General features: G+C 37.1%; 1 protein-coding gene across 1 annotated transcript in view; it reads right to left on the reverse strand.

Annotated features, from left to right (window-relative positions):
• Positions 1–2,202: 2,202 nt before the first annotated feature.
• The window catches only part of WDR36 (WD repeat domain 36), a 43,116-nt gene continuing 18,042 nt past the window's right edge, over positions 2,203–27,276 (reverse strand). Inside the window, exons 13-23 of the mRNA XM_025437108.3 lie at positions 22,249–22,363; positions 21,361–21,526; positions 21,018–21,126; positions 18,097–18,176; positions 10,490–10,597; positions 8,639–8,736; positions 8,100–8,245; positions 5,516–5,635; positions 5,271–5,352; positions 3,662–3,849; positions 2,203–2,395 (exon numbers count right to left, since the gene is read on the reverse strand). Coding sequence (XP_025292893.3) covers positions 2,246–2,395; positions 3,662–3,849; positions 5,271–5,352; positions 5,516–5,635; positions 8,100–8,245; positions 8,639–8,736; positions 10,490–10,597; positions 18,097–18,176; positions 21,018–21,126; positions 21,361–21,526; positions 22,249–22,363 — 1,362 coding nt within the window. The 3' untranslated portion in view covers positions 2,203–2,245. The remainder of the gene's footprint in view (positions 2,396–3,661; positions 3,850–5,270; positions 5,353–5,515; positions 5,636–8,099; positions 8,246–8,638; positions 8,737–10,489; positions 10,598–18,096; positions 18,177–21,017; positions 21,127–21,360; positions 21,527–22,248; positions 22,364–27,276) is intronic.

A 27,276-nucleotide genomic window follows, 5' to 3' on the forward strand; every position in this document is an offset into this window, starting at 1 on the left:
AGTTAACGACTGGTACTTACAGGGAAGGCATTAGGATTGAAGGTGATGGCCGAAAATAGATTTATCTCTGATGTTTTTACTAGTAAAGTGTAGTCATATACTACATTTGTAATCTCAAAGGTAAAGAAAAAGCAGTATGCACAAACATGCATTTTAAGAAACAAATACACAAAATTATTTGTATTTCTTCCTCCTTTCCTTCCTTGATGTAAACATACAGGTGAGGTTCTGGGAGATTACCTGCCACAATGATGCTAATTCTGTACAAAGATATCTCCAGTAGAAATGATACACTCAACTCCTATATTCTCATTTGAAAGAAAGGAAAATTCAGTTCAAGATTTGTAAAAGCAATACAGGATCTGTTTAGAGCTCCTATTATTTTTAGTGACTTCTGACATCCACATGGTACATGATTGTACACTGAAATTCTGCTTATCTTTAGAAGGCAGTATTTGGGGCAGAGGGAAATACAATTTTTAAGGCTAAACTTAAGTCATGAGCATTTCAGTCAGTTTTTAATTTTTTTTTATTTTTTTTAATTTTTTTTAAGGTATTTATTTATTTATTTGTGATAGTCACAGAGAGAGAGAGAGGCAGAGACACAGGCAGAGGGAGAAGCAGGCTCCATGCACCGGGAGCCCGACGTGGGATTCGATCCCGGGTCTCCAGGATCGCGCCCTGGGCCAAAGGCAGGCGCCAAACCGCTGCGCCATCCAGGGATCCCAGTCAGTAGTTTTTTATTAAATTTATACACATCTCTGAAATCCAGATTGGCCTATTTCTTTAGCAGTTTACTAATTCCACCTCAACCATTTAAACAAAAATCCTTTGATATTTAAAGTCACCAACTGATCAACTCCTTGTGAGCATTGTTCTTTCTGGAGATTATTCTGTAAAACCTTATTCTAATGAGAATGACACTGGCATTCGAGTACAAGCTGCATTTTATGAATAACACTACGCTTGAATGTATAAACTAAAAATTGTTTTCAGATTAATACATCCATTATCGATATGGTTTCCAATTATTAAATAAATTGCCTGTAGCAATAGGGACCGAGTTAAGACACCACCACAGCAGTCCTATTGTATCTTGAAGACCTGCAGTGTAACTGGCGTAACTTGTCCCCGCCTTTTTCTGCTAATTAGGAAAGTGTCTACGTTTGGGACAGCACAATCCCACCATAAAGTCCTCTATCAACCTCTCATTCTGAGGGAGCTTCAGTTAATAGATGCAAAGACTGGCAGCTCGTTCACTCATTGGTGACCTTAGCTGCACCCTTGGAAGACTTCTTTGGCAGCAGGGAAAGGAGACACACACAGCAGGCCCAAGCAGGTGCCGTGATGACCTCTGGCACTTTTCCGGGCAGAGGAATTGCTGACTTTGAATTCGTGTATTGCTGAAGTCTTAACTCACGAAAATAAAGGTAAGAGACCCTGCCAGAACAATCTGGTTTCACAACGGTTAGGAGAGAAAGCGTATGGGCAGTAGTTTCTCCCAAATGAAGAGGTCACGGGTGAGGAAGTACCACCTCTCCAGTGAAATTCAGAATTTCCCTGCCCCGCCCTAAGTACCCAGTCAGCGCTCTCCTACGGAGGCAAAGGCGGGTTTGCCTTGGGAAAGTGCCTCTCACCTTCCTTAGAACAAGTCCCTGTGACAAAGGGCTCCAGTGGGAGAGCCTGGGGCAGGGTCATAAACCTGCTCTGCTGCTGAGATCCCACAACCACCGGGGAACTTCCCCTCCTGCCTTCCAAGAGCTCTGGCTGCATTAAGGTCTGAGTCAGTGACCTAAACTCTAAGACTCCACGATCCAAACTGTCTTCACCACAGGCCACCAAGGAAACAGGCCTTTTTACTTCATATCATGAAGGCACTTTTACAACTCTATTAACACCAGTTTTATCTTCATTCAGCAATATTTTACATGAAACACCTAACACCTCTTACGTTACACATAGTCAAAAAACAGGAGCCGATGACGACAGTTCAAAGAAGTCATACACAAGTAACTGATGTGAAGAGACTCAGAAAATAAGTATTTTGAGTAGATTCTGTAAGTATTTAAGACAAAAGGCGGGGATCATTTTATTTCAAGAAACTATTTAGCATTTAAAGTGAAAAGTGACAACTAGTTAGTAGTTTTAGCAATTTTCTTTTCATGGTGAAACTTAGAAAACAAGACAGGAGTTAAACTGAACTCATTTAATATAAAAGTCTTTATTTACTCACATAATTTTATTTTTATAACAAAGCACTTTTTATATAATTTAAAATACACATGCTTTGATTGAAGAGTGACTGTAAATGGATCCAATTTTCTTCCACCTGTGATGATAACTTTGTTATTTCTTCTAGAAGTACTGGCTCTGAAGGAAGCATTTTAAGGTGTAACTGAAAAGAAAAATAGAACATTTAAAATTAAATTTTTGTTTATTCTAGATTCAACCTTCTTACCAAGGAACATTGCAAGATACTATATATTTTTTTTTAAGATTTTATTTATTTATTCATGAGAGACACAGGCAGAGGGAGAAGCAAGCTCCCTGGAGGAGCCCGATGCAGGACTCGATCCCAGGACCCCCCAGGATCATGACCTGAGCAGAAGGCAGATGCTCAACCACTGAGCCACCCAGGAGCCCCTCTATCAAACCTTCTTATGAGTTCGTTTCTGGTACTGTCTCTCCCTTATGAGAACTGAAGTTGTCATCACTCTCCTCCACCTAAGGAACGCCCTGATACAAATAGAGAAACAAAGTCCTAGTTCTAACACTTAACTCCATATTTCTGTATCTTTAGGTTTCTCCTTTCACTGGAACTCACTGGTAATGAATGACTGATGGCCTTTGGCTTTATCTTCTAAAGATTAAAGTAAATTTATATTCAGGAACTATAGTTGGTAAATTTGGGAAGGGATATAGAAAAAATTTGTAGCATTTGTTTTCTCAACCTACATGGTATCATCTGCATATTTACTTTTAAAATAATTTTAAATAATTAGATCAAGTGAAAACTGATTTTATATAATTAATAGGATAGATGGAGTATATCATCTGTTAACACTAAGTCACATCATCTACTTTCTTCAATACAATATACTATTGAAATAAACATGATTTCTCCATTACGTTAGTCATAAAACCCACTGTTCTTGCCAAAAGACTTGAAACCCCTTCAACCAGGATAGATGTACTTGATTTCAGCAGCAGAAAAAAACAAAAAGTAAACAGGAAACCTAATTTTCTCTTCATGATAATAAGAGTGCCAAAATATAATGACTTTAAAAAGTTAATAGTTTAGTATATTAAATCAAATGGATGACACAGAAAAGTCAGGGGAATGTATCAAAATTGTGTTGAGTAAAGGAAAAGACTACAAAGCTGTGCTGTTCAGCTGTCCAATACAATAATCACTAGGTAAAGATGGCTATTTAATTAAATTTCTGTAAAATAAGCAATCCAGTTTCTCAGTCACATTAGCTACATTTCTCAGTGTAACTGGCGTAGTGCTACTACCGTAGCTCGGTAGTGAAATGTGTCGAGGGGCTGACATGCTGGACAGAGCAGACAGAGAACACTGCCATCCTTGCAGACAATTCCATCAGACGACATCACCCTAGAGGAAGGCAAGCTGAGGATTCCTGCCTTACGTTGGACTTACCTTTAGAAACAATGCAAGATAAGCCTGGGCTAATTCAAAGTCACGCTTCTTGTCCAACATTATCCCGATCATCTTTAAGAAGCTCTGCATAATGTCTACAGACCCACCACAATCAGGAGATAGGCTTCGCAGCTCTGTTTCAATTCCTGATGGGCCTAATTCTTTCAGAAGGTTAAGGGCAGCTTTATCTGCATTAAGTTTGAAGAAGAATCCAGTTATTACCTACAATCACTTCACTTAAAAAACTGTAGTTTCATTTCATGCCCAAGCAACATCTATTTAAATTACACAGGAAAGTCTTCCCATGACTTTATTTTTTCCTCTTAAGTAGTAGAATGAACCCCAAATTAAGTACCAATCAATACAAATGATGAGAGAAATACAATAAAAAGTACTAAAAGCACTAAAGTTTTTGCATTCTAAGTTTTTTTCCCCTGCTGTTCAAGCTGTTAAAATCTAATTAATGCCTAGCAACAGACACTTCAAGATGGTCTTACATCAATCAGATGGTCACATATCAATCAGAACAAACCCAAATATAAGAAGGCTGTAAGGTACACACCAAATTAACAGTAGTTGCATGGAGAATAGAATGAGGTGAGGGTATTTATTTTTCTTTCCTTTTATTGCTAAAAAATTTTTTAAAGCACATGATCATTAAGAAACACTAACAATACAGAAATATCTAAGAGGGGGAAGACTCTACACCTTATTCTTACCCACCTAAATTTACTCCTTTTTTCCAGAAAGAAGCACTCTTGTTTTATATGCATCCTACAAGTACATATTCTATACACTTACAACTATTTTTAAAACAGGCATTTGATATTATAATGGCAATAACTATGCTTTTAGCTTTTAGAAAAGGAATAACACCAATGACAAAAATCTAATAAATTTTATTTTCTGTCCTTCAGTCTATACTAAATAATAGTGCTTTTTCTTCTTTGTCCCTTCAGAAATATAACAAGTTACTCCTTAATGATTCTGCTATTCTTTAGTCATCTATATAATGGCCCATCAGTACCATTATTTGACTTTTGCCAAGGTGGACTGAAGTAATGCCAGTATGAAAACAAAAGCATTTGGATCCAAAAAAACAAGAGGATAAATCGAAAAGGAGAATGACCGTGATTTTGTTAATTGCTTATAGTTCATATTGTTGATCACTATTAGCTACAAACTCTAGCTTTCAAAATTTGAATCTATTATCATAATAAATTTTAAAAACTGTCTTAATGGGGTAACTTGGGACTATCTAAAAATCACCTAAGATCAAAGTCTCTGTATTATAAACTGTATTTGTAAATAACAACAAAAAAGACAGGAAGAAAAAACCCACTAATTTTCCGTATGGAAAATGTGAAAGGTTCTCAAAAAGTTATTATAATATTGATACTCATTTGCGTTTAGTGTCACTTGTCTAACATTAACAATACAAAAGCTAAAATTATTTCACATTAAAATCAAAATTTCACTCCTTTCAAATTTTTACTATCTTTTTTCAACTACTGGAAAACTTGCTAATATTTCACTCAATTTCTCTTCATAAGATGTATTATATAATACATTGATGGTATTTGGTGAAAGATTTCATAATTTAACTTACATTTATTATTTACCAGTCCTTCTTCAAGTTTCAAGCAGAAATCTGATTTTTGAGCTAAAACTCCAAGATTTACCACTTTAGACTTAAACAAAAACAAAAATACATTATTCCAAGAATACAAGTGTAACAAAAAAATTATAGCTTATAATTAAAAGCTGTCATACATTTTGCTTTATATCTGTAAAACTAGGTCTTGATAAAGAACTATAAATGTAGAACATAGAATGCTTCAATTTGGTTTTTACCTGATGGGGATCATTATTTTGCTCAGGTACAGCATATCTGGGTACAAGGCCAGGAACTGTTGGAATAAAAAATGGTGCTGATTTGGGTACTTTGGGTGGTTCCTTTGGTTTATTCTTTTTCTGATTAAAAGGAAATGAGAACGGGAAAAAGGACTAATTAGTAATTACCTTGCCAACAGTTTCTAATATTTAATTCCAAATCAATTTTAAAACAAAGTGCAAAAAGTAAACGGAAGGAATGAACTTTCTCAAATTTGAATGCCAAAATAAAGTCCCAACTGACCAAGATTACAGATTAAACTGGGCTTCTCGGGCAGCCCAGGTGGCTCAGTGGTTTGGTGCTGCCTTCGGCCCAGGGTGTGATCCTGGGCACATGGGATCGGGTTCCGCGTCAGGCTTCCTGTGTGGAGCCTGCTTCTCTCTCTGTCTCTGCCTCTTTCTCTATGTCTCATTAATAAATAAATAAAATCTTTTAAAAAATAAATAAAAAATAAGTAAAAAAATAAACTAGGCTTCTCAAGGCAGACCTCTAGTGCCCTTGCTGACGAGGGAGAAGAAGAATGACAGGGTTCTGGAGAAGCTCTGAGAGTTCTCATTTTCCTCAAACATATTTATATGAATATTTTGGTAAACAAGTAACAAGTAATTTTGAACTTATATGACCTTTTTCGCAAAATGGGCTAGAAAGCAAAACTTAGATAAGTGCTCAACAGTTTCTCAAATTTTTTTTTTCTCCAAAAGAAATTTGGAACCAGGGGTAGACTTTGCCACTAGAAATAATTTGGTGAAATTTTTTGTGTGTGTGAAGAATAGCCCTGATTCCACCAGGGCTATCACCAGGGATACTGGTGTCCTTGTGGAGGCATACCATAAAAGAAAGTTCCTGCACGCAAGCAGGACAAGGTACTACTGCCTGCAGCGTAAGCACAGCCCTTCCTGATGACGGTGGAGACTGCAATAAGGGTCACAGTTACACTGAGTTAGAAGGGAGAGACACCGAGATGTAAATAAGAACAAAAGGCTTCTGCAGGTGCTCCATAGGGCTCTGGAAATTATCTAACCTCACAAGGAAAACCAAAAGGAGAAAAGTTACCACAGAGCAAATGTAAAAATTCTAACTTCTTTCATTCAATAAGAAATAAAAATATTGGGGTTTTTAGCATATTTCTCCCATAAAGATCATTCACTCAGGGGTTTTTGTTGTTGTTGTTGTTTTGTTTTGTTTTTTTGAAGAGTTTATTTATTCATGAGAGACAGAGAGAGAGAGGCAGAGACACAAGGCAGAGGGAGAAGTAGGCTCCATGCAGGGAGCCTGATGCAGGACTCGATCCCATGACCCCGGATCATGTCCCAGGCCAAAGGCAGACACTCAACCACTGAGCTCCCCAGGGGTCCCCCTTCACTCAGGTTTCTAGGTAAGTTTTTATGCAGAACAAAACTGTATCTGAGCCTAGAACAGAGCTGTTCAACACCTTAGCTCAATGAATTGGGCATTATTCTGATTGCTCCCTTCACACTAGTCTACTTGGGACTTCTTAACGCATTGCTTTTAAAGCTATCCCATAAAGTATTCCCTTTACAGCTGACACCCTGGGCAACATGATGGACAGATTTCATAACTATGTTCCGACACAATGCACGCTAAAGCTAATGCCCAATCTCTCACAAAGTGAGCAAGTAGAAACAAGAATATTTAACTTCTGAGAGGAAAATTAACACATGAAAACTCTTCTTATCCAAGACACACCTATCTTTTTTGGTGCTAAGTAATCAATTACAAAAACATCCTATCTTGTCATAATTATCTATGTCAGTTCTCACACTATTTTATGCCCGGCCCACCATGTCACTTAGTATACACATAACCTCTAATGCATGTGGAGATGTATATCTAAACAATCAAGTTTCATAAAACATCATTTATCCTTACTATCAGGATAATCTTTGAAGTTTTCTATTCTATTAAATTATATTTGCTATTCACAAATGTGGAGTCATAAAATATGCTTTGGAAAATACTAACTTATGCCATAATTTTCCATTTCTCATGTAAAACTATAAATTCCTCAAGGACAAAGGAACTAGGATTTTTTTCACTGCTGTTGTCCTCAGGACATTACCCAGTACTTAGTTCATATTAATTTATGTGCCTGGACTCAACACAGCAAGCTATAAAAATATTCTTGGAGTTGACAGTAAGATATGGAATAGTAAATGAAGCTTAATTAAAAGACCAGCAAAAGTCTTCTTTTCATTCCCAAGTACCTAGCAATAGAAATATCACACATCATAGCAGCCATTAAAAAAATTAAAAAAAAGTCAAAAAAAGTTTATTAAATTTAAAACACCCAGTTTTCTCTAGTTGTAGGCTGTACTTTTGCTCAGGGCCCTCAAAGTCAATTTCTATAGGGAAAGAATCCTGTAAGAATAATATTGGATCAAACAGTATTCAACTAGTATTTTCTACTACCTTAGGCATTAACTGTTCCTTCTGAAACTCTCCAAATAGAGGAGCTATCTCTACTAAAGAAAATGCTTCTGGAATGTGTCTTTAGGAGCCAATATTAAGCGTTCTAAGCATTACCTTAATAACATCAAGATTAAGAAGATTTTTCCACCGTGATTCAGGGAGGAGTGATAGTGTCACCAACTGCTCATTCAACTGTTCTGGGGAATCATACTCTATCATTTCATCACTTGGTTCTATGGTTTCTTCTGAAAATTCCACATCTTAAAACAAAACATTTTCAGGTGAAACAAATTAATGCAGAATGAGATTTCTGTCAGATAAAAAGCAACTTATTTATTCTAAATCCATTAGTATTTCATACCATGTTAACTGAGCATAGCCTTATAAACTCTACTGACTTCATTTCCTGACCTTCTCATATTGTCTACAACTCCCATGACCAGTTCCAAAACACTTATCCACTGGTATACTATTTAATTTCTTATCAATACTGTATCAATTATATTTTTGCAATTAATTCATGAAGTCATTCAAAATATTGCCTACCAGTTAGAAAATACTTTGAAGGAATGCATTAAACTTTGCCTTCAGTAGTAATATCCCTCATGTTAGGTTTATGATATTATACTTCAAAACTACTATTTTGTGATTACCTTCGTTTTGACAAGTACCAGGAAGCATCACTACTAAAGGAACATAATCTGTGGGAAGTGGCCGTAGTGAAACAACTGAATACAGGGAAATATTGGACCTGAGAAATAAACATATAAACAATTTTAAAAACTTATAAAAATAGATTTTTCTGAGGAACTTCAGTAACTGGCAATAATCTCTACTATCCTGCACTCAGCATCAGATTCCATCATTTTGAAGTAAAAAAAAAAAAAAAAAAAACTCAAAGTATTATTTTGAAAATGCCTCAATTTGTGTCACAGATGTCATCACAAGAAAGCTGTGCATAAACATTATAAACAGAGTCTTATTTATTCATTTATTTATGATAGTCACACAGAGACAGAGAGAGAGAGGCAGAGACACAGGCAGAGGGAGAAGCAGGCTCCATGCACCGGGAGCCTGACGTGAGATTTGATCCCGGGTCTCCAGGATCACGCCCTGGGCCAAAGGCAGGCGCTAAACCGCTGCGCCACCCAGGGGATCCCCAGAGTCTTTATTTTCAATGTAATACAAAAAAGTATTTTTTTGAGAGATCAGTAGTAGATAAAATTTTACAAGATAACATATATCTGTATTGTTTTGACAAATGGCAACACGTCCATTTAGGGAAATCATTACTGAAGGAAAGATGGACTCAGAGAATTAAGTCAGAGAGAGACTATGCTGATTAGATACTTTGCGTTGCTGAAGTTACGGACTTTCCCTTCTTTAGAATGATCCTCTAAAGTGGTCATGTGTCTGCTACTTAACCCTGTACACCATGGCCTTGGATGACTAATCAAGATGTAGAGAACTCTCCCAAAGTGGGCTAATCAGATTCTCTTTCCCATACATTATAAATCTGGAATATAAAATAACAATTGGGAGTATCAGATCCTGAGTTTCATTAATAGTGGCACTATATACTCTTGCTGAGGTCCCACAGGTACTCTACTATTCTTCTCTTGTCTTGACTGTTCAAGCTTCTTAGATTCTAGCAGATACTCTATTTTGTATATTAGAGTGGCCAGCTATTTCTATTATATATTTATTTTCACATCCTAAAAATCTATAAAGTTTTAAAGGAATCCACTTTTTTCTCTTTAATAAGAATTAAAGGAATTAGACGTGAATTCAGAAAATAGGTAAAATTTTTCTAGACTCAGATAATGGACCACTTATCTTGAACTCTTACATGTTCATCATCACCACCATAAATATCTTTACATGGTTATGAAGAGTTATGTAACTAGAATGAATGAATCTTAGAAAGCATTTTGCCCATACTTATAGCTTACATTGTAGATAAAGAAGGCTGAGTTGAAAAGTTGGCCAAAGTCATAAAGTAGTCCTGGGCTGTGGCAGAAGGCCAGGGCCTGGCTAGGGACTCCCTTTCCCTAACATTGTAAAATTCACTTGAGCTATTCTGCAAATAAAAGCCAAATATGATAACCAGTGATCCCCCATTGTCCCCCCCATGCCCCGTGGCTCAGTCGGTAAGTGGCTGACTCTTGATTTTGCTTTAAGTCTTGGAATCCTGGGATTGAGCCATGGATGGAGCTCTACACTCAGCAGGGAGTCAGCTCTAAGACTGACAAATCTTAAAACAAACAAACAAACGTGATAAATAAAAATCAGTCATATGGTTCAGAATTTCACACACAGGCAAAGATACCTAAATTATCAAGCAGATGCTGAATCAGTCACAAACTTATGGCCAGTTAACTCTATGTGAAATTTCTATTTTATAAATTAAAAAAACCAAAACTAAATGACAATGTTAGCAACATGACTTTCTGACAATATCGTTGTCGTCCTTACCTAGAACAAAAATGTATGAAATAACTTACCAGAGATAAATTCCAAGGTGGTCCACATGGGAAGTGGCCAGAAAGTCTCCAGTAGGGGACATGGTAACATTGAGAGGAGCAGAGTCCACCAAAAAGCTGTCTATAAGGCTATAAAAAAAAAAAAAAATTATAAAGTATTTGAACTGTACCAAAAAAGGAAATAACTCACAAAATATATCTTTGTAAAAGAACAAGGGATCAGAGATGAAGAAAACTCATTTTTGACATTCACAAATGAATACCAGAAAGCCATCACTAACAAAGAGCTTTATTAAGTTAATATGTAATAATCATTTCTCTTAATGAGTAAGACCAAGAACACTAAACAGACCAATTAACTGAAGAAAGTTTGAACAATATTCCCTACTGTGTACTAAAGGAAATGCTCTATTTTTCTGGAATACCATTTTGGTAGACTGAATTGGAGACAAATTCTGAAGATGTAACACATTTAAAATAAATCTGATTACTAGTATTCTCCTATATATTTGTTATTCCATTGAAATTTTAAAAAGGCTTAGTCAACATAAGGAAGTAATAAAATAGCTGTAAGTAAGAATAAGAAAATAATAATGGAAAAAACTTTGAGTAATTCTAACTATTTTTCAAATAGGTAACTGTACTATATGCGAAACATGAAAATTCGGTCTGCAGAGCATAACCGCAGAACAGCTTATGGAAGCCAGTCTCACAACTTTAAAATGCTGGAAGAGTTAAAAATTGGGGAGGAAAAGGGAGTGATCACACCTCTGTAGGAGACACAAAAGAGGATTTTCTTTTTTTAAGATTTTTTAATTTTTTATTTATGAGAGAGAGAGAGAGAGAGAGAGAGGCAGAGACATAGGCAGAGGGAGAAGCAGGCTCCATGCTGGGAGCCTGACGCGGAACTCGATCCCAGGAATCCAGGATTGGGCCCTGGGCCGAAGGCAGGCGCCAAACCGCTGAGCCACCCAGGGATCCCCAAAAGAGGATTTTCAAAGAACAAAGAGGAGTTGAAAAGTTGGCCAAAGTCATAAAGTAGTCCTGGGCTATGGCTTGAAGGCCAGGGCCTGGCTAGAGACTCCTTTTCCCTAACATTGTAAAATTCACTGAGCTATTCTGCAAATAAAAGCCAAATATGATAGCCAGTCGTCCCCCGTCGTCCCCCCGCCCCCACCGTGGCTCAGTCAGTAAGTGGCCCATCGCAAATGTCAAAGAGATAGAGACTGAGCCTTACATATGAACAAGGTCTCCACAGATGTTGTTGATACAGAAAGTACTTCCTGGCTGAGGAAAATGTGGGGCACAAAGGGAAGGAAAATGCAAATAGGTACAAGTGAGTATTGGTTTGGTATATAAACAGGTGCATAAGCATAAGGCTGAGTACGGCATCTTGAATTCAACCATATGAGTTTATCTTTAAATCAATGGAAAAGTCACTAAAGGCTTTTCAGCAGATAGTGGTGTAATCTTCACCTTCCTAAGAAAATCTGCCATCAAAATGTTGAATACATCTGAACAGGAAGTACAGTGAGATTATGGTAGTAGTCACCTGACCAATGGCGGCAGGAGGAAATGAAAAGGTGGATCTAAGGAGTAAAGAAAAGTCTAACCCACTGGCATCTTGCAAAGGAGGCTTCTTACGCTGGCTGAGTGTGAATACTTTGTATTTTAAGAGAAGCATACTGGTTTTTTTTTTTTTTTTTATTTATTTATGATAGTCACAGAGAGAGAGAGAGAGAGAGGCAGAGACATAGGCAGAGGGAGAAGCAGGCTCCATGCACCGGGAGCCCGACGTGGGATTCGATCCTGGGTCTCCAGGATCGCGCCCTGGGCCAAAGGCAGGCGCTAAACCGCTGCGCCACCCAGGGATCCCGCATACTGGTTTTAATCACAGCAAACTACATTATTCACTGAGGCCAATACATTATCCATGGGAAAACTCTGCAAAGTGACTGAAGTTTAAAATCCACATTAAGGGGCGCCTGGGTGGCTGTCAGCTAAGTGTCTGACGCTTGATTTCAGCTCGGGTCATGATCTCGGAGTCCGGAGATGGAGACCCGTGTCAGGCTCCACGATGAATGTGGCACCTGCTTAAGGTTCTGTCTCTCCCCCTGCCCACCCCTCCCTTTTCTCCTCACCTCTCTAAAACAAAGAAAAAATCCACATGAAATAAAACATTATTTCAAGAAAAAAAAAAAATAGCAGTGAACACTTTTTTAGTGCTCCATGCTACGAAGTAACCTGAGTGCTTGAGTCCACTTAATTTAATCCTCACAACTCTCTGAGGCAGATCTGTCCTACATAGATCAGAAAAATGAGGTTTAGTAAGATTTAAAAACCTGCTCAAGGTAGAAAGCAACTGAGCTAAGGACCGTCATCCAAGCAGCTGAACTCTTCATCTCTATAAACTCAGCAAAACTACTAAAACTAAAGATACAATAAATAGCTCAAGGGCATATACAGACCCAGAGGATCCTTACACTGGTGATCCCTGGAACATACTCTAAACAGCTCAAATGGAAATAAAGATTCTCCAGTGATGATATTAAGTGACTTTTTCATGACAAAATCTTTCTGAATTTAAAATTAAAAATTTAAGATTAAAAATGTAACTTTCAGTAATGAACGCAAGATAGGAAAATAAGACTAAAATTAGTACTAAAGACACACACACACACAAACACACAGCAAAGTGTGCTCAGGACAATGTTTTAATTGTTATGGGAAAAAAGTAAGAACCTATCTAATTTCTGTTCAAACCTACTTTGGAAGCTCATAAGAATGGCTTCTCTTAGAAATCAAGGGGATTTGGGGAAAAACAAAACATGTGCTAAACAATTACTATATAACAGAAGCAGTTAAATTATTTATACTAATTCACTTAATCCCAGCAATCCAGAACAGAAACATTACCTCAGTGTATACAGATGAAGATCAAACTTAAACACAATTTCAGATCTTACCATTTCTTGTGTCTCGATCAATATTTGTTCATTAAAACTTCCGTGAACATTAAAACTTCCTAACATATTTACAATCTGTTAAAAAGAGAATCTAATGCTTGAACAAATTTATTTTACTTGATACTGAAATTATTTCACCAAATTCATTGTGTAACCTGGGTTCCACAGCTGTTTTGTTTGGGTAGATTGGCTCTACATTATGTAAAAGTATCAAACAGAGAAAGGTGATTTCCACATACGCAGCTTATTTTACATTGCCACATTAGTTCATAAAGTTTAAGTGAACAGGCTTAACGCTACACCAAACTACCACATAGTCTTCTGCTAATCCCACAAAATGAAATGTCCTAGGTAAATGATACATATTTTTGAGAACATTAAAATTCCCATTCTAAGGGATCAGATTTTTAAGCACAGAAAATTGCATATACAAGTAACATTAAGGAAGTAATTTTTTTTTTTAAGATTTATTTATTTTTAGAGAGAGCTTGAGCAGGAGGGGCAGAGAGAGAGAGAGAGAGAATCTCAAGCAAACTCCTGAGTGTGGAGTCCCACATGGGGCTTGATCTCACGACCCCCAGATCCTGATCCCAGCCAAAATCTGGGATCTGCCACTTAACTGACTGCATCACCTAGGTGCCCCTGGATTGGTTTTATGTTGCCTTGGTCATTGCAACTTTGCTTGTACTTGCAATCAGAAATTTGATCTTACTGTTGCTTTATTATTTGGTTATAAAAGTTTCTTATCCCAGTTCAATTTGTTTTTCATTCCAACACTGACTGTTGAGCCATTATTTGTTTTGTTCCCATGTTTCTGTTCTCTTTAAAATAAAGCTTTGCTTTATTTCACTTCACTTTGGTCCACATGTGAGCTGATGCTTGTTTTCACCACATGCAAGCACAGCTTCAGTGCTATACAGACAATGATAGGACAGCCTTGTGTTTGAAGAGTATCTCTTTGGGTTTGGTTTTCACTCCTTACCTCTTCCCTTTTGCCTTATCTGCCTGAACTCCCCATGTATGGTCACTTAACTACAGTCATCCCATTCCCTGTATCTATTTACTGCTGTAAGATTCCAATGGCTCTCTGCTGCCAAAAAAATCAGTGGTGGTTGGAAAGGGAGTATTTATGGCAAGTTTCTCTCTCTCTCTTTTTTAATTTATTCATGAGAGAGAGAGAGGGAGAGACACAGGTAGAGGGAGAAGCAGGCTCCATGCAGGGAGCCCGATGTGGGACTCGATCCCGGGTCTCCAGGATCATGCTCTGGGCTGAAGGCGGCGCTAAACCACTGAGCCACCCAGGCTGCCCTTATGGCAAGTTTCTGTTAAAATTGCTGATCTACTCAAACTCTGCTATTCTTTTCTTAAAGTGCTTTTGTCTTTTTGCAATTTTATTTACCTTAAGATTCATTTGACCCTTATTAACTCAGTATTATACAAAGTTCACATTGGACTGAACCTTTTTGCTTAACTAACTGTGCCACCCAGGCACCCTTAAGTAATTTTTTATTATATTCTAAACTAATGTAAACAGCGTCTAGATGTTCAATCTCCAAAGTATCAGAATTATCTCACACTGGTATCTTTTTTTTAATTTTTTTAAATTTTTATTTATTTATGATAGTCACACAGAGAGAGAGAGAGAGAGAGAGAGGCAGAGACACGGGCAGAGGGAGAAGCAGGCTCCATGCACCAGGAACCCGACGTGGGATTCGATCCCGGGTCTCCAGGATCACGCCCTGGGCCAAAGGCAGGTGCTAAACCGCTGCGCCACCCAGGGATCCCTCACACTGGTATCTTTAATGAACAGAACAAAAGGGATGGTTTTGCCTCAGTGAGAATCACAAAACAATGTTCTCTTCCAGCTATATTCATGTAATGCTCCATTGAAAGCAGGGGTCGGAGGGTGAAAAAGAAGAAAATGTAAATTTCTATTAAACTATTTCCTTTTACATTTTTCTCACTCCAAAGGGGTTCAAATTTGAACTTCTTAATAGGTTAAAAACAACCAGAAATAAGAGGTGGTAGTGATAGGGGACGCCAGATAATTTCAGGGATAAAAAATTTCAACTCTGCTTCTCTGAGAATCCTACAAACACATGAAAATTTTCAGCACTTAAAAACATTTTATGGTAACAGTTCAAAATCCATGCAATCTGCTTTAGATAGGTATTACAACAAATGGATACACCTGTATGTAACCACACTCAAAGGTCTGCTCACAGATGGCTTCACTTTTCAGACTATGTAATAAGTAAACTCACTCTTTAACATGTTACGTAAATGATGAACCTGCTTACTGAAGAAAGAACTAGGAGTATTCAAGGATTGCTCCAGTAATTATGTTTTTAAAAAGGGGGGGAGAAACCAAAAAAACCCAACAGTTACCTATGGTCATATGATGAAATACTAATCCTCACTTCCTTATTATCTTCTACATCAACAGAAGTAATTCATCCTTAGAACATGATGCAACCAAAGTTGATTATCACCAACTATTGGGAAATCTGTTTCTTTCTCCTACGCTTATTATAGCAAAATGTCACTTACAAACTATGCTACCTTGGGTAAAATCACTTCTCTCTGAGCCTCCATTTCCTTATATGTAAAATGGAACTAATAACAGTAGTAGTATCTACAGCTAATAGGATATGCAGGAAGATGAAAATAAAAGCATATTAAGTGCCTAGCACTCATGGTAAATGTCAGCTTAGTTGCAATCAGGCAGCAGCAGCTATGTGATACTGCTTTCCAAACTCTCATTCGACCTACCTCATGGCTGAACCAAAAAGCACTTAATGTTTTTCTTTATTAAAATATATTTTGGTTCAATCAACCGGTGTAGAAATTATTACATTTTCTTTTAACTATCTCTTTGTGACTCATTTCTTGCTCATGTGTGTCTCCTAGCTTCCCTCTGTATTCACTTAATACTATCTCAGTGCTCATCTAAAAGTAAGATATCAGAGTGGAAAACCTGCCAGATTTAAATGTGTTCAACTTTCTACTGAAGAAATTCAGCAAAAAGGCTAAGGTTGAGTCAAAGACTGGTGGGTCTGAATACTACTTTCGGATCCAAATATAAGCTTACCACTTTAAAAATATTAACCCATCTCTCCCATCTAATGTGAAAAAGGTAAGTGAAAGGTAAATTATACTAACTCTACTACTTGTACAACTTTTCTTCTGTAAAGAAATTCAATTATAAAATTCATTTTTAGAAGACAGTGAAACTCCAAGAAACAAAGGACTACTAGCATTTCTAATGTAGCCTTCGAAAAAAGGTTTTAAAAATAAGAAAATACCAACTTTATGTGAACCTTTTAAAGCCAGAAGACACAACCAACTAGTTATATTTTGTTTTACTGTATTTTAAGTGAAAAAAAGCCCTGTGGACAAAGGTCCCTGTTATTAGGGCTGGACCCATTAGACACTGTTGAAGTGCATATTCCAAATCTTCTACGTGTTCTAGACAGTAGCTGTGCCTCATTCCTGCATCAAAGTTAAAGGGAAATGAGCACATCAGGGTTTTTCCTTTCTAAAGGTCAAGTTGCTTTCAGGTATAAACTTATCAATTCCTAAGAAAAGAGGAAGTACATTTGGACAGAGATTAATTTAGGAATATTTCAGAGGCTTAGAAAGTGCCATCTTCCTTCTCATTTTCCCCACATTTCCTTAAAGTATGTTCCTGTTAAAATGGACACTTCACTATTCCCATTAACATCTTCATATTCATCCAAGCAATTCTGTTAAGTGAGATGATTTTAAACTGTGTCTATTCCTACATAATTTTTAACAACAAAGCTAGCTCCCTTGCTCTTTTCTGTAGGTCTCCACTGTTCCAATTATGTAACAGAAGTAGATAATTTTTTTAAGTGCTTCTTTTTCTAACAAGTTTCATGTGAAACAGATTTCTGAACACTGCTGGGTTTTGCCCAAATCTTTTCTTCTTTTCTTTTTAAAGATTTTATTTATTTATTCATGAGAGACACACACACATAGAGAGAGAGAGAAAGAGAGAAAGAGGCAGAAACACAGGCAGAGGGAGAAGCAGGCTCTGTGCAGGAAAGTCTGATGTGGGCCTTGATCCCGGGTCTCCAGGATCACGCCCTGGCCTGAAGGCGGCGCTAAACCGCTGAGCCACCTGGGCTGCCCCGGGTTTTGCCCAAATCTTAACACATTTTCGTTACTTTAAGGTCTCTCAAACATCTTTTTTCAAGAATTTTGTTAGAGACAGAAAAGATATAATATACACAAAGGAAAGTTAGGGTTTTTGGCCTTTTAACTAAATTCACTATAAACAACACACACTCAACAGAAGTTTGCAGTTCTAAAATCTGAACTCTACCAGTATCTGGAGTATCAAAAGGGTCAAGTAAGCTTTCTTAAAGTTTATGCAACTCACTTCTATATCTCAATTTTGCAGGAACAGAAAACCTAAGAGACACCGCATTTCCTTACTACTATTTTTTACAGCACTACTCCTTGCTGTTTAAAAGATCAAAAACACTCCAAGGACAAAATAGAGTAAGGTCAGAAAAATCCCCAAATATATTTACATTCAAAAGGCATACAATTATTGAACTATAGGTAAAAGTTACATGTAAAGATAATTACTGAGAAATCTTCTGACAGAGGTTAGGGATTTAAAAATAAACTCACCACCCAGATGGAAGGTCCCAAGTTCTAACAGAACAATCCATTGAAGCACTTATTAACCAACGACCATCAGGACTGAAAGCCTTCAAATTAAAAAAAAAAAAAAAAAGAATATATATATACACAACGTGTGTGCGTATTTACATACATATGCTTGTGTCTGTATATTTAAAGCTTAAAAAATGTAAGAAATGAAAACAAGATGTAGGTTTCATTAAAAATAAGCCTGCGTAAAACTTAGACTACCTTATTGTATAAAAAAGTATCACTTCTTATATACCATTGGTTGGATAAATATAATTAAGCTTTTATATGAATTACAAGAAGTTTTACAAGTTAACAGTATCCAATTTTCAATTTACTCCATAATCTCCTATACTTATAGACAGTTAACTGACTACAAAACATTTTTAGCATAAAACTGCTATTCCAAGAACATTCATTACAAATATTTTGTTAGCCTAATTTCATTTATAAAGTTATGTGAAAGAAACAAAAGTTCTACTGAAGAGTCTATATATTTCGACTGACTTTCTAAGAATCCAAAGTGATTTTGAAGAATGTAAATACTCTTAAAATACTAAAGTTACTAATGAGTAACTTTTTCTTGTAGTTTCAATTAAAAAACTTTTATAATGATGTTTTATTTCCAAAATAAAATTTAAAACTATAATAATCTGGGACTTCTGGGTGGCTCAGTAGTTGAGCGTCTGCCTTCAGCTCAGGGTTGTGATCCCAGGTCCTGGGATTGAGTCCCGCCATCAAATTCTCCACATGGAGCCTGCTTCTCCCTCTGCCTGTGTCTCTGCCTCTCTCTGTGTCTCTCATGAATAGATAAAATCTTAAAAAAAAAAAAAAAAAACCTGTAATAATCAGAATTTCAAAATAAATTTAAATAATAGATTACTTATGTCACCTTAAAGAAGCTGTATCTATTTTATTGACATAGTGGAGAAACAGCTCTCATTTCCCTGTAGCATAAACGTATTGTGAAGCTTAGATCAGGTCGTATGTGAAACAAGACCCAAAACAAAATTTTATTTAATTTTTATCCAGGAGTCTAAATACCACCAGGATTATGACCTTCAATATTGACAGATGATAATGGGCTAAACAGATGAACAGATGTTCACTGGGTTGCAGTGATACTGTGGAAACGCAAATCTTAAGGTACAGTGAACTCAATTTACAAAATAGTGCACATTAACAAAGGAAGAGGAAAAATGACTCTGATAGGTAAAGTCATGTTATAAATGCTCAGAGGTTTAATTAAACAGGAGTAACTTATTATTAAGTAGGAGATATTCCAGATACACAAGGTCAAAGTAAGGTTTGAAAAGGAAAGAAATACAAAGAACAAGCTGACACTGACTGGTTTCAAAAATGCCTCAAAAAATTTCATCAAGGGACACCTGGGTGGCTCAGTGGTTGAGCGTCTGCCTTCAACTCAGGGCGTAACCCTGGGGTCCCAGGATCAAGTCCCACATGGGGGAGTGCTTCTCCCTCTGCCTATGTCTCTGCTCCTCTCTCTCTGGGTCTCCCATGAATAATAAATAAAATCTTAAAAAAAAAAAAAGACGAAAGAAAAGTTTTAAAAAGATTTTCATCAAAATTACTCCACTCCAGACAGAACACAAAAAACTCCTAACTCTGGGAAACGAACTAGGGGTGGTGGAAGGGGAGGTGGGCAGGGGGTGGGGGGTGACTGGGTGATGGGCACTGAGGTAGGCACTTGACAGGATGAGCACTGGGTGTTATTCTATATGTTGGCAAATTGAACACCAATAAAAAATAAATTTATAATAAAAAAAAAATAATAAAATAAAATAAAATTACTCCACTCCTGCTTTCATTTCTATAGAGGCTATCACAACATATTCTGTCAATGGGTAGTCCTGCCAATCTCCACCTGCAGAACAACACAATTTCCTGACCACCCCCCACTTTAAAGATTTTATTTATTTATTCATGAGAGTCACAGGGAGAGAGGCAGAGACAGGCAGAGGGAGAAGCAGGCTCCCTGCAGGGAGCCCGGCGTGGGACTTGTGGGACTCAATCCCGGGTCTCCAGGATCACACCCTGGGCTGAGGGCAGCACTAAACCGCTGAGCCACCCAGGCTGCCCTTTTCCCCATATTTTTAAGGGAATGGATAACCACTGCAAGTTCTGATTTTTGATGCGAGAACAGATACATAATGTAGCTATTGGAATTGCCACTGAATCGCTCAGATTTTAACTTTTTTGTTTTCAAGTAAATCAAAGTGACTGTGATTGATAAAAAGTTACAATATATACTCAATGTAGTTCTCAATATATAGTTTTCCAACTATCATATCCTACTATATTGTATCATGTAATTACATATCCCACTATAAGAATAAAATGTCTTATCATACATACCGTTCATCCCACTTTACGTACCTAATAGTAAGCTAAAATACATTTTTATTGATTAAACTTTTACAGTTAAATATAAACTAGAAATTACACTAAAGTAGAAAAAAACAGGTATCAGATGCTGCAGGTTCCCTAGTATTAATTTGTTATGCATGCAAAAAATCAGAAATGAGTTCTTTCACCCTAGATTAATATTAAGTTAAAAATGATATACTGATGTTTCAATAGGTCCTCATTCTCCAAAGTATACTTCAGCTGTGTTTAGAGTTTAACAGAAAAAGATGAATTCTGGGATTTATGCTTTAACCTGATGGCATTAACTCCCTGAGAAATATTAAACTTCTTTAACTTCTAAATTTTCTTTAAAAATCTATTCTCTAAAAATTAGTTTCTGAATTATTTATTTTGAATACCTCATGATAAATTTAATGCTACTAAAAGATAACAATTTCATTAATTTGAAAATTTTTAACCCAAATAGAAACAAATTAGTCCAGTTTTATTTAAACATCACAAGTTCATTTTACCAGGTCATTTATTTGGCCTTGGTGTCCAGAAAACTCTCTGACAATCTTCCTAGTTTCAATGTCCAGAACACAAATGGAGAAGTCATCCAAGGCAAGTCCCAGAATGCCACTAGTAAGATAAATATACTAGTTTTAGTAAACAAACCAACAAACTTTTAACTAAAATCTCATAGTCATTTTAATTTTGCTAATAATCAAGTATATCTGTGGGGAAATTAAGCAAAATTCTGTCCTTTTACATTAAATGTCTGATTTTCTCACTTGGAAAATCACGTACTCACATTAAGACTTTTACCAAAAACATCAAGAAGAAAATCCATAATCATTAAAGGAAAAACTTTACCTGTCTCTATGTAGCAGCATCATATTTGGAGATGAACTGAGGCTCATAGAATGGATTAAAATTTTGTTTTTAAAGTTCCAGAACTTGAGTAATCCTTCACTACCAGCTGTAATAATCAACTGGTTTAATCCATCCACTGCAACACCTCTAACAGATCCTTTATGAGCTTTAAGCATACGTTTAAAAGAAAAAAGAAGTAAGAATTGGCACTGCCTCTCTGAACAGTACACAAAGAATGATTCGTTCAATTAAATAAGTTCCTACTATTTAGTTCCCTTAAAATCTTAAAATTAAGCTGGATTTCAGGGAATAAGGAGAAAGTTATTATATTGCTCTAGTGAAAACACACCCATCAGGGATCCCTGGGTGGCGCAGCAGTTTGGCGCCTGCCTTTGGCCCAGGGCGCGATCCTGGAGACCCGGGATCGAATCCCACATCGGGCTCCCGGTGCATGGAGCCTGCTTCTCCCTCTGCCTGTCTCTCTTTCTCTCCCTCTCTCTGTGACTATCATAAATAAATAAAAAATTAAAAAAAAAAAACAACTTAAATATTTAAAAAAAAAAGAAAAGAAAACACACCCATCAGGTTGATGCCACAAAGGTTAAGATTTTCTGTTTCATGCAACGGGAAGAAAACAAAAATTTTAATTCTGTATAATATCTGCTTTCCCTAATCTATCAATAGCTTCATTCTCTTTAAGTATTTCAACATGGTTTATAGTAAGTGTAATGGCAGTAACTGCTAGGTAGGTTTGACAATAACCCATCTATAACCTTGGCAAAATGCCTGGCACTCACTCAAGAATTTAATAAATGCCAGACAGTCATTAGCTTTCTTTCTTTCCATATTATTATTTTTTAAGTAAGAAAAAGGAAATAAATTCAATACCTTGATCCTCTCCAAAACTTCCTCGATGTATACCAGACTGCATGTTATATACATCTACTGTTCCTGATGAGAGACCAATTACAGCAAAATTTCCGCAAGAAGTTATATCTACCGCCTTAGAAAACAAAATTTAAAGACAAATGATACAGAAAATAACCAACATTTTTACTGTACTGTATGATTTCCAAATATCTTTTTATCTACTAATTATCTCATTAAAAAAAAAACATGTTAAATGAATTGTCTCATTTCCTTAAACATAATGTAATTATACTTGGGCATATAGAAACAACATATATGCCATCAACTGATCTATGCCTAAATAAAACGTGGTTTATTCACAGAATTGAATATGATTTAGCAATAAAAGGAGCAAAGTATTGATACATACTACAACATGAATAAACCTTGAAAAGAGGAAATCTATAGAAATAAAAAGCACGTTGTGGTTGCCTAGGTTAAGGAGATGGGACACAGGGGAGAGTCCAAGATGGCAGAGGACTAGGAGACCTTTGTTTCATCTGGTCCCAGGAATTCGGTTGGATGGCTATTGAGTCATTCTGAACACCTGTGAACTCAACTGGCGATCTAAGAAGAGAATCGCTCCAACTCTACCAACTGAAAAGTGACCACTTTCTGCAAGGTAGGAGATGCAGAGAAGTGAATCCAAAATGATATATGGAAAATAAATGGGGGAGGGGTAGGGAGCTTCTGTAAGCTGGCCATTGGAAAGTACATAGCAGCAAAGAGCAAATCAGAATTTTTAAAAGTCTGCTCCCGGGACAAACTTGCCTGAAAGGTGCTCAAGCAGCGAAGCGGGGATGGGGAATCCTAGGTGGGACAGTGTAGTCTCAGGGTCACAGGAAGACCAGGGGTGCCTGTGTGCAGCAGATTCCCAGGAATCTGAGAACTGCCATCAGCGAGCGGGGGGGGGGTTCAGCTCAGCATTGCCATAAAACACAAACCACAGCACAGTCAGGTGACCACCACTCTCCACACAGGAGCCCAGCAAGTGGCAGAACCAGCGAGGCCCCAGGGAAGATTGGCAGGGAAGCGCACGACAGGAGTCTGCATGGTTTGGGGACTCCAAACCTGGTCATGTGCCTGAGATCTTAGAAATGCTCAGTGTAGGGTGTAGATGGAGACCAGGAAGATGGGAATGATTGCTTTTTCCTGAGGTCATGCTGAAGAGTGGGGCCTGGACCTTTGGCTCTGAGGATAGAGACTGGGAGGCCCCCATTTTCCTCTCATCCTCTAAAGCGGCACAGAAAGCTTTCAGGGAACACAAGCCACATTAAGCATTCCAGAGAAGATGACTTCGCCTGGCCCCTGGCAAGAGCAGTGCAGTTCTGCCCGGGGCAGACACTTGAGAATCAACACAACAGGTCCCTCCTCCAGAAGATCTGCAAGAAGATCCAGCCAAGACCAAGTTTACTGATCACTGACAGCTGCAAAACTCCAGCGCTAGGGGGAAGAGAGCATATAGAATTCACGGGGTCCCCACCCCGATTGTTTAGTCCTTCCATTTTTACTTTGTTCTCTTTCCTTTTCCCCCCATTTTTACGGTTACGTTCTACTCTTTCGTTGTTTTTAACACACACACACACAGTTTTCTTTCTTTACAATTTTGGGATACACTTTCTTCTAAAAAACCAACCAAAACATACTCTGGATATAGTGTATTGCTCTGTTTTATTAATCTGTCTGTTTATATTCTCTCTTTTTTTGTCTTTAAAGTTTCATTTTTACAGTTACATTCTATCCTTTCATTATATTTATTTTGTACATAGAAGTTTTTCTCTCATTACAATTTTGGGATCCAGTTTTCTAACAAATGGACCAAAATACATGCTGGATCCAGTGTATTATACTATTCTGTTCACCTGTCTGACTAAATTCTTGGTTGTTTTTTGTTTTTCGGTTTCAAGTCTCTTCTGATTTGTTTAGTGCATATTTCTCTGGGATCACTGTTGCCATTTTAGTATTTTGTTCTCTCCTTCATCTACTCTCCTGTGGGCAGGATGACAAGATGGAAAATTTTATCTAAAAAAAAAGAGAACAAGAGGTAATACTGACTGCCAAGGACCTAATCAGTAAGGATATAAGTAGATGTCAGAAGTAGAGTTCAGAATCACAATTATAAAGATACTAGCAGGGCTTGAAAAAAGCATAAAAGACACCAGAGAATCCCTTTCTGGAGAAATAAAAGAACTAACCAAGTCAAATAAAAAAGGCTAGTAATGAGATGCAATAACAAATGGAGGCTCTAACAGGTAGGATAAATGAGGCAGAAGAGAGAATTAATGATACAGAAGACAAAATGATGGAGAATAAAGAAGCTGAGAAAAAGAAACAAATACTTGATGAGGGGAGAATCCAAAAGACAAGTGATAACATAAAAGAAAACAATATTACAATACTTAGGATCCCAGAAGAAAATCAAAGAGAGAGGGGCAGAAGATATACTGGAGCAAATCATAGTAGAGAACTTCCCTAATCTGGGAAAGGAAACAGGCATCTGAGTCTAGGAGGCACAGAGAATCCCCCCTACCCCCCATTAAAATCAATAAAAATAGGTCCACGCCCTGACATATAATGGTGAAACTTGCAAATCTCAGAGTCAAAGAGAAAATCCTGAAAGCAGCTTGGGACAAGAGGTCCATAACCTACAAGGGTAGAAACAATAGACTGGCAGCAGACCTCTCCACAGAGACCTGGCAGGCCAGAAAGGACTGGCATGATATATTCAGGGTGCTAAATGAGAAAAACATGCAGCCAAGAATACTTTATCCCGCTAGGATGTTATTCAAATAGAAGGAGAGATAAAAAGCTTCCAGGACAAACAAACTAAAAGAATTTGTGATCACTAAACCAGCCCTACAATAAATATTAAAAATGATCCTTTAAGTGAAGAGAGCTCAAAAGTAACACAGACCAGAAAGGAACAGAGACAATATACAGAAACAGTGACTTTACAGGTAACACAAGGCACTAAATTCATACCTTTCAATAGTTACTCTGAACGTAAATGGGCCAAATACCCCAATCAAAAGACATAGGGTATCAGATTGGATAAGAAAGCAAGACCCATCGATATGCTGTCTGTAAGAGACTCATTTCAGACCCAAAGACACCTCCAGATTTAAAGTGAGGGGGTGGAAAACCATTTCTCATGATAATGGATATCAAAAGGAAACGGGCGTGGTAAACCTTCTATCAGACAAACTAAATTTAAAACCAAAGACTGTAATAAGAGACAAGGAAAGACACTATATCATAATTAAAGGTTCTATCTAACAAGATGATCTAACAACTGTACATATTTATGCCCCTAACATGGAAGCAGCCAGTTATACAGGCCAATTAATAATAAAATTAAAGAAACACATTGATAATAATACAGTAATAGTAGAGGACTTTAACATCAATGGACAAAGCATCTAAGCAGAAAATCAACAAGGAAACCAAGGGCTTTGAATGACATGGAGGACCAGATGGACTTCACGGATATATTCAGAACATTCCATTCTACAGCAACAGAATACACATTCTTCTCTAGTGCACATCGCACATTCTCCAGAATAGATCACATACTGGATCACAAATCAGTCTCAACTGGCACCAAAAGACTGGGATCATTCCCTGCGTATTTTTGGGTCGCATGCTTTAAAACCTTAACTCAATCACAAGAGGAAATTTGGAAAGAACTCAAGTACATGGAGACTAAAGAGCATCCTATTAAAGAATGAGTGGGTCAACCATGAAACAAATGAAAATGAAAGCATAATGGTTCAAAATCTTTCAGATGCAGCAAAAGGTGGTCCTCATGGTCCTAAGAGGGAAGTACATAGCAATACAAGCCTTTCTCAAAAAATAAGAAAGGTCTCAAATACACACCTAACTTTATAGCTAAAGGGGCTGGAGGAGGAACAGCAAATAAAGCATAAACCTAACAGGAGAGAGAAGTAATAAAGATTAAAACAGAAATCAATGAAATAGAAACCAAAAGAACAGTAGAAAAGATCACTGAAACTAAGAGCTGGTTCTTTGAAAGAAATAATAAGATTGATAAACCCATGGACTTATCAAAAAAAAAAAAAAAAAAAAAAAAAACAAAGAAAGAAAGAAAGAAAAAGGACCCAAATAAATATAATCGTGAATGAAAGAGGAGAGATCACAACCAACACCAAATAAATACAATTATAAGAACATATTATGACCAACTATAAGCCAACAAATTAGGCAATCTGGAAGAAATGGATGCGTTCCTAGATACATATAAACTACCAAAACTGAAACAGGAAGAAATAGAAAGTCTGAACACACCCATAACCAGCAAGGATATTGAAGCAATAATCAAAAATCTCCCAACAAACAAGAGTCCAGGGCTGGAAGGCTTCCCAGGGGAATTCTACGAAACATTTAAAAAACAATACCTATTCTTCTGAAGCTGTTTCAAAAAACAGAAATGGAAGGAAAACTTCCAAACTCTATGGGGCCGGCATTACCTGATCCCAAAACTAGACAAAGATGCCACAAAAAAGGAGAATCACAGACCAGTATCTCTGATGAACATGGATGCCAAAATTCTCACCAAAATACTAGCCAATAGTATCCTACAGTACATTAAAAGGATTATTTACCACAACAAAGTGGAATTTATTCCTGGGCTGCAATGTGGTTCAACATCTGCAAATCAACCAATGTGATACACTACTTTAATAAAAGAAAGGACAAGAACTATACAATCTTCTCAATGGATGCAGAAAATGCATTTGATTAAGTACAGTATCCTTTCTTGATTGAAGCTCTTCACAGTGTAAGGATAGAAGGAATATACCACAATATCATAAGAGCCATATACAAAAAGCCCACAGTGAATACCATTCTCAATGGGGAAAAACTGAGAGCTTATCCCCCAAGGTCAAGAACACAGCAAGGACATCCACTCTCACCACTGCTGCACAACGTAGTACTAGAAGTCCTAGCCTCAGCATCAGACAATAAAAAGAAATAAAGGGCATCCGA

Source organism: Canis lupus, chromosome 3, assembly GCF_003254725.2.
Source record: "Canis lupus dingo isolate Sandy chromosome 3, ASM325472v2, whole genome shotgun sequence".
Taxonomy (NCBI): domain Eukaryota; kingdom Metazoa; phylum Chordata; class Mammalia; order Carnivora; family Canidae; genus Canis; species Canis lupus.